At 40.4% G+C, this 13,228-nt stretch overlaps 1 protein-coding gene across 1 annotated transcript in view; it reads left to right on the forward strand.

The window, feature by feature from the left end:
• The window catches only part of lekr1 (Leucine-, glutamate- and lysine-rich protein 1), a 69,203-nt gene extending 60,694 nt beyond the window's left edge, over positions 1–8,509 (forward strand). Inside the window, exons 9-11 of the mRNA XM_029279141.2 lie at positions 140–304; positions 1,912–2,082; positions 7,933–8,509. Coding sequence (XP_029134974.2) covers positions 140–304; positions 1,912–2,082; positions 7,933–8,379 — 783 coding nt within the window. The 3' untranslated portion in view covers positions 8,380–8,509. The remainder of the gene's footprint in view (positions 1–139; positions 305–1,911; positions 2,083–7,932) is intronic.
• Positions 8,510–13,228: the final 4,719 nt, after the last annotated feature.

Consider the following 13,228-nt stretch of genomic DNA (forward strand, 5'->3'; position numbering starts at 1 on the left):
CCCTTCAAAGGACTGCATGGGTTTTTTTCACATTTTGTGGGTCTGTAGACACACAGGTTACCGAAATATATGTTCAAAAACACTGTAAAATACTATGTCCCCTTTAATGTGGTAATGGTATTTGTCTTATATTTTAAAGTTGGCTTCTTCACTGGAGGAGCAGAGAACCCAGAATGCATTGCACCTGAGGGAGCAGGCGGAGGATCTTCGCAGGGAGGTGGAGTTAGAGCTGACAATTGACAGGGAAAAGAACCAACTTCTGCATCTGCAGCTTCAGCAAGACAACACACAGCTTCAGCTGAAGGTGAGTTCCTGGTGATGCAAATTCAAAAAAAGAAAAATAATAAAAACATCAGAAGTTATCACTTCAAAAATACATCAATGTCAAATCTCTACATCCCCTCTTGTCAGCTTTCCTGTCCTACCTCCTGTCCTACCTCCCCCCCCCCTCCTCTTTTCACATCTTTTATTCATCATACTTTGTGAAAATATCTGAATAAATTGCAAGATTTGTTGCAGACTGTCCTCTTTGGTAACTTTTTGTTCTTGCCTTCTGTGTCTTCACTGTGTCGGTTGATTTACTTCCCTCCACATTAATAGTCTGTCTGTCTGTTTTCTCTCTATGCCTTCCAGGAGTTTAAGAGCAGGAGTTCCCTCTTTGTTACTGTGCTTAGTGCACTTCTTAACAGTCTGTGGTACTGTTTGCATGTCTGAATATGTGTGATTAATTCCCTTTCATGCCCTCTGCATGGTTTGAATCACCATTATGAACACACACTGTAGAGACTTCTGACAGACATGCAGACAGTGTGGATGACGCTGTGATGAGTCTCTTTGAGGAAGTACAGAAAGAGACTCAGAGATAGAGAGATCTCTGCATCAGCCTATGAGACAACGGAAAAAAATAAAACAGAAGGTGAAATAGTTTTCTATTGTAACCTACACCATGCTTGGATCTGCCAACAGCACTAAAACTTACAGATTGAGTAACAACCAAAAGAAGAGAACATTTCAACAGACTGAATACTGATATAACACGTAGTGACAGTAAAGGAATTTCCAAAGTAAAACTGAGAATTTCGATATAATCAGTTCCTAATGTGTCTTGCAATACAAACTCCCGCACTGCACATGTCCTGTACAACACCCAGACAAGGTAGCAAAGTGTGTTGCCCACAACATATGATGCAGAATTAGAAAGTCCTGTTGATTTCCTGCAGTCTTTCCAAAGCATTTGGTACTAAATGGTTGCATTATGTGAGTTCATTCCTTACAGTGGAACTCTATTTAGTATTTATGGTATAACTGAGTATTCATTATTAACCATGCACAGTGTTGCTGACTCTGACTCTTGCTAGCACGCTATTAGCTTAAATGAGCTTGTATAGCGCTTTTCTTATCTTCTGATCACTCAAAGTGCTTTTATACTGTAAGTCACACCCATTCACACACTGATGGTAGATGCTGCTATGTAGAGAGACCATCAGTATGAACTAATCCATTCATTCTTTCATTCATACACATGCATACACTTCAAGCTAAGTGTTAAGTATGGACATGTTTTGCTGCAGGAGCTTTGGATTGAACCCCTGACCCTCAGGTTGAGAGACGACCTATACTCTACCACTGAGCCACAGCCGCTCCTAAACCAAACCAGTCCTTTGAGCTTACTGAACTGGAAACCAGTTACACTGTCAGGCACAACCCACCAAACAGTTCAAACAAAATTAGATTTTAATTAAAAAATCACATAAAAACTTTGGTGGTCTTGATTTTTTTCCATGATACCATGATATGTTGTGTAATGCTACGTGCAAGCCTTCATAATATCCATAATGGACCCAACATCAGGTTTTATCGCTCACCTTTTTACATGAGTAAATATTCCCAACATTTTGTCTGCTTCTTCAGCTGGAAGAGAGAGAGAAAGAGCTGCAGAAACTACAAGATAAGCTGCAGCAGGAGAGGAGGAGAAGAGAGGAGGAGATACACCAGGAGCTTCAGCAAGAGGCATCTCAGCTGAGCCAAGCTAAAGCTGAATTACAGCTGATGACTTGGAAGAATGCTGAACTACAAGAAGAGGTGAGAGTGTGTGCACGTGTGCTGCTAATGTTTCTGCATCTCAAAAGAGAGAAGGGGATGTCAAAAGACAGATTTGCAATTGATTGATCTGTTTTTACTTGTGGGTTTTTCTGCCAACAGTTCTCAAAAAAGTAATGTAGTGAGTATGGTCACAGCAAGAAGAGTTTTAATGGAGAGAGAGAGAGAGAGAGAGAGAGAGAGAGAGAGATGGTGGCACACACAGTTCATATTTGCTTTGGCAGCAGAGTGTGCAGTGATGGATTTCTGTGCCAGCACCTTTCAAATGGAGCTGAATTAAAAAGTGACACAAAAATGAAAAGAGGGAGGCAGTGCATAGGGGAGGCAGGAAGGGGTGTACATATGAAGAGCCTGAAGGAAGGAAGGCAACTCTGTATGTGTACGTGTGCTGTGTGTGTGAACAAGTAAATGAAAGAGAGGGAAGGAACCTAATTTACTGAACAAGAACAAATAGAGTACAGGAAGAAGAGTATCCATTTGATGTGTATGTCATGTGTATAAGTCTGTGTTTGGATGTTAACATTGTCTTTAGGAAAGTAGTCGCACATCTCAGCTGTCAAACACACAGTCACATTCATGAACACAAAAAATCGTGCATGAACAAACACCTTTATCTTCATCATGTCCAACTTTCCTTCTTTATTTATGTCCTTGGCTTTCATCTGTTTTAGAAAGAGGAAACGTATTGTTGTCACTTTGAAACTGTCCAGATATTTTTTTCAGGCAAGTCTTTCTTCTCTCAATCAGATTTTATGAAGATTTTTTGATGAAGTTGTTATGGACAGGATCATAGTAGGTCTTGTCTTTGTTGTTCAGCTTCCACCATTAGCAATGAAAATCTATCTAACGTCACTCAAAGTAATTTTATGTTTTAACAGGCAAGATAATCACATTTAGCTATAATGATTTCAGACCCTCATCCTCTCTCGTTGGTGTTGTGCTTCTTTCTGTGGATAACAGTCGACCACATGGAACAAATTGTTCCTTTGAATATCATCAGTTTTAACCTTGTTGGAACCATTTGATTTGTAATTTTCAACAAAAAAACAAACCACAAAACTACAAAATATATCATCATATTTGACATTTGTATTAGGACAGTTTCATATTCAGAGCGGTGTTCATTCATTTTTTGTCATAACATAACAGTCTCACACAGTCAACATGGCAAATCTAATGGCAAGTACTTGACTAGTTAGCATTAATGCTAATTACTGTGTTTCCTGTGTCCTATAGAGATTGATATTTTGTTTTGGGGATCTCTGAGGCTTATTTAAACTGTTTGAAAAAGGAAAAAAAGAAAAATATGTGACCTTTAAACTAAAAACCATTACTAGAGGAGTCAGATGCTTCTTTTGCAGATTTTGAATTTCACCCTGAACAATGGTCGCAGTTGTTGTTCACATGCTGCCCAAAAGTGACGATACTGTCCATGATTCATTGAGGGCTGTTAACGACCAAACAATGACTTTTAAAGCTGGAGGTTCATTTATCTGTGTGGTTTAGTAATATACAAATCAATCAATATCAGAGAAAACGTATCATTCACGTTGGGTTTACCATCCTTTCTTAGGTCAAACTAGCTGAAGTCAGGTCTCTCTATTGTCACTGTTTCTTCACCTCCTCTCCTCCTGTTCATCTTTGTTGCTGTTGTAGTCAAACAGTCCTCCCTTTCCTCCTCCTCCACAGTCTCATCCCTCACAGAGAGCCTGTTTAGATAGCTTTGACCAGTTCAAGGTGCCCTGATGCCAATTTCACAGCTGACGTGCTCTTTTGTGTCATCCATGGCCCTTTGGCACAGACGCTCTCCCCCCGCCACCAACATTTGTGTCTTTTCTTTCTCATCTTATTTAATAGGCCCTTCTTCTTTCACTGTGTAGTTTAAAAGTGAATTAATCAATATGATCCTTCTAGATGACCTCTGTTTCTTCTTGATCTTTCTTATTGAATTGCTAGCCTTTGACTGTGTTCTTCAATTGTAATGATCTCTCTCAGTTCTTCCATATTCATCAACCATCTATCTTCTATCAGTTTGATCTTTTATCTTCATGAAACTTTTATTGATCTCTGCACATTTGAGAACTACAAGAAGGGGAGATAATTAGCTTTTGATCATGACCTTGTGATAACGCTCTGTTGCCAAGATACGGTTGTAGTGTGAGTGAGCTTTCACTTTGTCAGTTTTTAAGATATCTCAATGCAACAACACATTTCAGGAGAAACTAGCTTTTTAGTCATTTAGAAAAGGTCATAAGTCGTTTTTTTAATATTGCCTAAACAAAAACAAAACAAGAATCTTTACTAGCTGAAATGTGAAGTGTTTCCCTGTGTATATTAATCTTGTAGTGTGCGGTCTTAACCTAAATATAAGTCCCCTTATTGTCATTATACACAGAATCCAGCTTTGTTAACATTTTGGACAGCACAGGTTTTTTTGTATGTAAGAAATATATAACAATGGATTTGCAGATTTTTGCAGTATTTGGACAAGAAAAGGGGAAGTATATAAATGAGTATAATCTTGTACAAGCACTGCCTTTCAGTGGTTAACACAGTACATTGATGTAGTTGGTGAAATATTGACACCTCCTAACTTCCTCTTTTAGAGCCCCATTTAGTATCAATCTCTCTCCTCTCTTTCTGATTTGATTTGTTTTTGTCTCTCTGCAACAAAACTCTTGCCCTCACATTCTTTTTTTCTGTGTTAGTTTTCTTTCTGCTCTCTCTATCTCTCTATATCTCACTCCCTTTCTCTCCTTAACTCCCTCATTCTCCACCCCCCTCTCATCTCCTCCCCTCCCCCTCTGGCTTTGTTAAAGATGGACCTAGACAAGAGGAAAAGGTAATTGTGTCTTGAAAAAAAGAAGCCTGACCTATGACCTTCTGCTAATGACACTTAAGTAACATAGAACACACACACATGCAAGATGAAAAAAAAAGTGTGTGTGTGTGTGTGTGTGTGTGTGTGTGTGTGTGTGTGTGTGTGTGTGTGTGTGTGTGTGTGTGTGTGTGTGTGTGTGTGTGTGTGTGTGTGTGTGTGTGTGTGTGTGTGTGTGTGTGTGTGTGTGTGTTGGGGAGGGGGCTCCGTGTTGCTGGTGGAATGTGGTTTACAGAGTTAGATTAAAAGCAGGGGCCCTGTGGGTCTGCGTGTGACTTCCATCTACTCGCCCTGTAATCCTGCTCTCACTAGGAGCCCCTAATCAAGGCTGTCTGCCTCTCCAGTCAGACTGGCATGCACATCATCAACTCACACACACACACACACACACACACACACACACACACACACACACACACACACACAATCATGCCTGCATTTAAACTGGCTAGAAGGAGCCTTATGCATTAAGCCTTAAGTTTGCACACGTTTTACCAGTTCCTTAATGATGAACTGGTAAAACGTGTGCAAACTGTCACACTTTCTCTCACAATAATTGCATAATGGTATTTTAGCATGACACACTGCACATGAAACATGGGTATAGTGGCTTATAATGACTTATTAACACATACACATGTGTTAAGACTTAAGACACATCAGTATTAACTGACTATAACTGTCATGGTCATTATTTGTACTAACTATTCTGCATGACAGCAAACAGGGAAAATCTAAAATGGTCAGGTATACTGAGCTAATTCAGCAGGGTCTCAAACAATCACCTTATTTTACAGGTTTATAGTTTAACTTCATTCCTCTGCTGATTAAAGGTGGACTGAATCAAGGGAATGAATGGGTTTTTTTGACAAAACTCTAAAAGAAACTCTGAACAATAGAAACAAACAGCAGTTTTGATCACATTAATGTAAGACTGAATATTTACAAAGTAGACTAGACATTATTTTTTACTTAAATTTACTAAATTTGTCGTTCATAATTAACTTACTAAAGACCCATGGTGCCCAAACCTAGAGCCCAACAGGACTGGAACCATTTTGGCTTGAACTTAAAACATTGGGGTATATTTGGCCATTAGCAGGGGTTATACCAGAACAAACATGGCCATGGCAACGCACCCAAATTCCATGCTGTCATAAAAGGCGCATTTTGTAACTCTTGTGTAATGTTCAATCTGCTATACATTTCACATGATGTCAGTGAAGGCCTAAAGACAGCTACATGCCAGTGTTAGGTTATAGTTTCAGCACCACCTTAAGGCAACAGTAAATTACATTTTATACACTTTGCTAAGTCCTTTCTTTGAGCAGATCCACTTCATGTACAGTGAGAAAAGTCTCGTAACCTTGATGCTTCGTTTTGAAATTTGTTGAGTTTCTTTCGCAGGACTCGTTTTTGGCAGACCTGCAGGTATCAATGTTACACAAAGAAACCAGAGGTTATTGTTTAGGGGCTGCTGGTGCTTGAAAACTAATGAAGCCAGCATACTGAAATGGTGAACATTTATTGGGTTCAGGCATCAACCTCTGAGGCTTAGAAATAAAAGTAAAAGGTTTTTCATCACTTAATAGCTAATTTCCCTTTTATCTACCATAGACTGTAAATATTAATGGATGAAGCCTGAGTGACGTCAGCCATCTGTTACAGCAGGGGGCTCCGGAAGCTCATCGTCATCCGCCGCCATGCTGGAAATCTCAGCCTAACTTTCAGTCAACTTAACGACAGGCTGAAAGCCGAAGAGGCAGGTTTTAAGCCTCCTGATGAACTGTTAAATTGCGCCCACCTGTCAATCATGTCAGCTACGCGCCTAACTATGGATTACGCATATCGTTTTCAAAATCAAAACAGAGCGGTTTAAAAAATTCCCCCCTGTACAGTGTGTGCCAGTGATGACAATAACTAATCAGACCTGTTTAGTTTGTTGTACCAGGCTGTAAACATGTTTGTTTATGCTGTAAAAACAGCTTTTTTCCTGTTATGTGTATGTGACTTCAGGTATTCCTGGAGCCAGCCTCCACATTTTCTGTTGTTTAAACAGGTCATATGTTGAAACACAGCAGCCAATGACTTGTGATTTGTGTGATGCCAACGCCAACAGGAGGATGCCTGAATCATCCACATAGTATCTGTTGAATTTTACTATTTAAATGTGTTACCCTGACCATTTTGAGATGTATACAACACGTGTCTGTCATCAAACAGCAGATGGTCGTAATGATGGGAACCATTAAATGGCACATGTTTGTAATTAAATGGCCCAGTGAGCAGTATTAATGGTTGTGCACCATATTGGTAGGAAACATGTGAAGTGATAAGAAGGCAAAGAAGGGTCTTGGAAGAGCAGCCCTGTTCATTTGGCTGAGGATTCAAAGTGAACCCTTTTTTTTTCCTTCTATTTTCCCGGTCTGGCTGTCAAGCCTGCAGTTTGTATTTATCAGATGTAATTGGTGACAGAAGCTTCATGTCTGAGTGGATAGCACCAGCAATTTAAGATGTGCTTTGTGATTGTGAAAAACAATGCAAGGGCCCCTAATGTGAGTCTATTTTCTAAATTATCAGCTTATTAATTTCAGCAGGCTGTCCATAATGATCACCATTATCTTCAGCTTTTTATCTTCTTCTCAATTGATTTATTTTGTCTTGTTCAGGCACAACAATACAAACCCTGGGCAATCTTGGCTCAATACTGGGTTGTCTTTCTTTTGGTAAAGCTGTTGTAAAACTTCTATTGTTCTAAGAACGCAAACTGTGAACTTGAAAATAAGTGGATTTAAGAGGTGTTGGTATGTGTGATTTTAAACCTGTGTTTACCCCAGGTTCAGTCTCATGGTATGCTAAACCAAACAAATCCTGACTCCAGCTCTGTCACTTAACTCAACTAAACTAGATGACTTGCAGAGGTATACTCAGTCTAGTTCTACTGTCTTTCTCAGGTGGTGTTACTCCAAGACACCGTAAGACGGGAGTGTGAGGAGAGGGAGGAGCTGACTGCTGTTTTGTCTCAAGCTCAAGAGGAGCTCCTTGGGCTGCGTTCCCTGGTGTCTCATCATGGATCCTCCAGGTGCACTCCAGACCCCACGGAGAGACAAACTACCCCAGGGAACAAGAATTTCCATCTCTATAGTCAAGCCAGGATCCCCCTCACTCGCTCATCAACCTCTCCAAACACACTCGGACCCTCCCTTGGCTTCAAAGGCAAAGACAGAGGCTGGTCCAGAGACGGAGAACAAACTTGGAAGAGTTCTTTGTCCTGTAATAGTGGTGAGCTGTTAGGTAGAGAAAAGGGGCGAGAGTTGACACTGCCCAGACTGATGGAGGGCGCTGTGAGCAATGTCCAACGGAAGGTCAATCTGATGATGGAGAAGAGGGAGAGGCTGTAATTAACCATAGACCATATGTGTTTAACACTTATTGCTCCTGCTCAGGCATAAAAAAAAAATCTATAAAGTTTTGTTCGGAATTATTATTATGGTGTTAGATTTTTCTAATAAAACCTTTATTTGTCTTATAGCATTTAAAACACATGTACTTAGAATATTATCCCTCTAATTGCTGCTCTCAAAGTCAGTCAGTCCTGCTCATACACCATGAAACTCCTAGGACACACACTCTGACAGACATGAACTTGTTTTCTCACAGCCCGACTCGCACAGTCTCAGTGGCACACACAGGATTTCACAGACAAACACATGAGCAGGGACACATGCAAGAACACACGCTGACATGGGGGGGCAGGACTGAAGGAGCTGCCGAGTGTGTCCCTTGCCACCCGCGGACAAAAACAAAAGGCAGGCAAAAGAAACTGTAAAGCAAGCATCCTCTGAAACACACACACACACATACACATAGAAACACAACAATTACCCAGCGCTCTCCCCTCAGGCATTGTGTGTTATTGACATCATTCACTCCGTGCAAGGTCTTTCCATCCCTTCCTCGCTCACTCTCTTCCTCTCCCTCCACGTTTGGTAGGAATTGGCATGACGGGAGAAACACGCAAAGTATTTGTGTGTGGATGTGGCATGGAACTCATTTCCCTGCTTACTGGCACACATGGAAAGCTTGGAGTGTGACTTCCCCCGTGTCTTTGTCCTCCAACCCATCTGCAAAACAATGCACGTTCAAGTTGTTCACACAGAAAGGTGGGACCATAACGATTATGTCCTGCAAACTAATCCTCAGTTGCCAAAACACATACATAATATGTTTTATCTGCTTAACATCTCTGTCCTCTGAATATTATGAAATATAAAGAATGAACATTACATCTCATTAAAAATTATTGTAGGAAAATAAGGAAAACATGAGGAAACATTTCCTCCATCCATCTATCCATCCATCCATTATCTTGGGTTTCTGCTTGTCCCATTCGGGGTCAGCTGAACAGCTAAACCCAGCGGTCATTGGGTGAGAGGTGCACCCTGAACGAGTGAAACATTTCTTACAACTAAGAAACAAATCAACAAAATGGTTCATGACTCCTCTCAAAGTCGTCTGTCAGTCATGAAAGCAAAGGTCTAAAAACCCATTACCTCCCTTTTAAAAGAAACAACGCCTGTTCCCTTTAATTGGCAAGGTTGATTTTCTTTTGTGTTTCTCAGCTGGCGTTGTGGTGCCTTCCTGTGTGTGATTGTGTTACTGTGCATGGCCTTCGCGTGTGTTTTCTCATCGCATGAGACTTGAAGTTGCCTTGCTTTTGTGTGTGTCTCCAGTGAGTAATTGTTTCTGTCCTCACACCACCATCACTCAGTTTATGTAATCACATAATGTCTGTGAAGGACATTGATTGTGTGGTCATCATCACATCGAAGGGGTTTGTCCATATGTGTGTGAGGGAGACACTACAACCTTGTGGCATTAGCATGTTACATTATTTTAGTACTAGTGTAATTTGATACCTGACTTTCTGTTCAACAAAATATTATTTTCTTTTACACTGACTTGAGAACTATCCTGCCAAAGCCATATAAGAATATACACCTGCGCTTTTCACCTGTGACCGTTCCTTTTATCCAGGTTGAACCCTCTCTCACCTTGACCAGCATGCCTTGTGTGTGAATGTATTGATAAACTATTCTAGGCAAGCTACTGAATGCATTAACACTCTGCCTGCTCCTCTTCTATCACCCAACAAACACTATTCCTGCCTTTGAAAGTCACAGAGTCTGCTCTAAGCACACACAGTTTGTCTCCTCCTTTCTTCCTTTAAAAACAAAACTGCTACCTTATCTGTCCCTCTCTCTTTCTGCCTCTTTCTATCTCTCTCTCTCTCACACACACACATCTGTCACTGTGTCAATATCCTTTAGATCTCATTGGCCTTCTATTATTATTCAACCCCTCCGACCCTGCTGCTAAAAAGCAATTCCCCCTCAGCCTCTCTTCCTCAGCTATCTATGCATTCACTTTATTTTTGATCCAGTCAGCTCCCTCTTTTTTACGCCCTTGCTTTGGAGCCCTTGACCTGGTGTCTTCGCTGGATTGTGTGCGAGTAAGTGTGCTCGGTACGGAACCACTGGGCATGTGTTTGAGAGATCTGGACTGAATAGGAGCAACTCCTTTAAACACTTTATACATCTTAAAGCACTATTTTTTTTCTTTTTTTTTCTTAATCTGAATCAGCTGTTATCTTACATTGCTGTATTTAAAGCTACCAGACTACATACAAAAATGATTTGACCTTTGCTGAACACAAGAGTTATTGGTCTACTTCTACCTCAATCAGTTAGTTAGTTTGTCTATTCTGCAACATGGTGTTTTGATTGTTTAGTTCAGCTCAACACAAAATTTGTCCAACACACAATCACAAAAAAATAAACATCTAACTGATTAAAGTCGCAGTAGATTTGCAGTTCAATGTTCTGCAAGAATAAGGTTGCATGCAGCCCTTTAAGTATGTTTGCTAAAGCAATCCACTTCAGCAAGTTCAAACGTTTCTATCTACTTCTCATTTAGACCCTAAAGTATGTCAAAAGAAAATTGACCGCAGCTTCCATATTTGAATTCCCCTTTAATATGTGCATAGCAGCACACAGCATAAAGCCCTTTAGGTTCATATGGTGAAGGTATTGATTGTGCCTAACCATTTATGTGATCACCCTTAACATATGGTCGTGCACACAAACATTTAGATTTACACACACGTGCAGTCTGCGCAAACACATTTTCGGTGTGATCTCAGTAATTATCATAGCAGGGCAGGCATGCACATGTGTCCCGGGGGAATCTGTGCAAGTTGCTCATAAACACACACATACTTCAGGGAGTGGTGTGTGTGTATAACTAAGCCCTTGTTCGTCACTGGGCGTCCCTGAACGCCTCTCTTCTGCGTCCCTGTGGTCGTTCTGGAATCCTGCCTTCCCGTGAGCCCTCCCACACCCTATAATTTGTGTCACCCGGGCAACTGGAGAAAGAATGCTCAGTATTCTTGTTGTTGTGGTAACTGCGTAAGTGCGAGGGCCAGAGGTGCTGGTTGTAGGTGTCAGTTAATGACAAGGACAACGGGACCTCAGTCTGGCTCCTCGTGTGGTGTATTTATTAAACTGAGGACGCAATTCAGAGTGTGTGGGTGTGTGAATGTGGATAAGTGTCTGTCCTTTACATATGTGAAAGCATGTTTCATGATTACAGCTGTTTCCATACAATAGCTTCAAAGGCATGCACACACTTATAAATCCATAAAACCTCAGAAAAGGAAACAACCCCTAATTTCCTCCCTATTTCAGGTATGCGCGTACACCAACACATGCAGCACACAGCACACTAAATGTGTCAATTTTGCGATATTTTCCTGTAGATGTGTTACTTTAAAACTGCCTTGCCTCCAGGTGGCTGCTTATTTGGCTTGTGGTCATTTCATTAAAACACCTAATTTGTGGGTAGCCTCATGACCATAATAATCAAATCAAATCGATGGGTCATAAAGAAGCCTGAGGGATGACATGGTGGTTATAAGATTAGATTACAGTTATTAAAATTGTCCTGCCAAATAGCTCAATACATGTTAATTTATAGACCTCTTGTATTTAAATTTTACAAGATATTAGTGAAACAGTTTTTCCACACCTCAAAGTATTCAAATTAACAAGTTTGAGACGTTAAGAAGGTTAAAAAAAAAAAAAAAAAAAACATTCTTTAGTGGACTTATTCAATGTGTGAAGAAAGCTGTAAATTGGACCCTGCCTCGTTTGAAGCAGACTCAAGCTATGACAGAGTTTCAGATATACACAGCAAATGCATAATGAGACTGTACAAACATTCAGTCAAAAAAAACATTTAGAGCAACACACACACACACACACACACACACACACACACACACACACACACACACACACACACACACACACACACACACACACACACACACACACACACACACACAAACAGTTGACAAACATTGCAGTCATCTGTTCTGCTGCATCAGGTTCTTTGCTGGGATTCTTTTCAAGGTTAGTGTGTGAGTCTTCAAACTTTCCATAACCCTGAAAACCCTGAAAAGTCCACAGCTTCAAATTGTGTTTTATGGATCTCTAGTTCACTCTGCTGTTTGGATTTAGTCACTGCAAGCTCTCAGGCTTTAGGCTACATTTCTGGGGGTGAACACAATGTTCCTTCAACTGTTTATGAAGGACTGCACAATCAGTGATTCAATCAAGGCCAGACTTAAAAACAATTACGTAAATAATTTGCCTGAAACAATTTTGCCTCTGGGTTCTAGTAACCTAGTTGAAACGGTTAAGAATCTAAAATGTGTTAGAAATATAAATTGTTTATGTAGGCTAGAGCCTTAATATTACAGTGTTTGTGTGAATGTTACCTTCGCATTTCTTCTCTAGATTTATGCAACTTTAACTTATTTTTCCTTAGGTTTCTTGTTCTTAAGTTGGCGGATGGATATGTTCCAGCTGTAGTGGTGAGAAGTCTGGACTTTCCCGTAAAATACGTCACAGAAACCGCACAGATATCGTTGACGGTGAGTCGTTTTTCCTGCTGCCTTCGGGTAACGTTGTTTTTAACAGTCTGTGGTTACGTCAGAGACGTAAAAGCGTAGACTGTAAATATCGTAATAGACATGAATGTTACTGATATATACGAAACAATACACGTTATGTAGAGCTTCTGTCAGTGGTCAAAGTGAGCCATATGATGAAAGTTTGATTAGTGATAACTATCATATAGGCCTCTGCCAAGGATTTTCTGGTGTTTCTTTTCAAATACAGGATAACA

This window comes from Labrus bergylta, chromosome 11 (genome assembly GCF_963930695.1).
Source record: "Labrus bergylta chromosome 11, fLabBer1.1, whole genome shotgun sequence".
Classification (NCBI taxonomy): domain Eukaryota; kingdom Metazoa; phylum Chordata; class Actinopteri; order Labriformes; family Labridae; genus Labrus; species Labrus bergylta.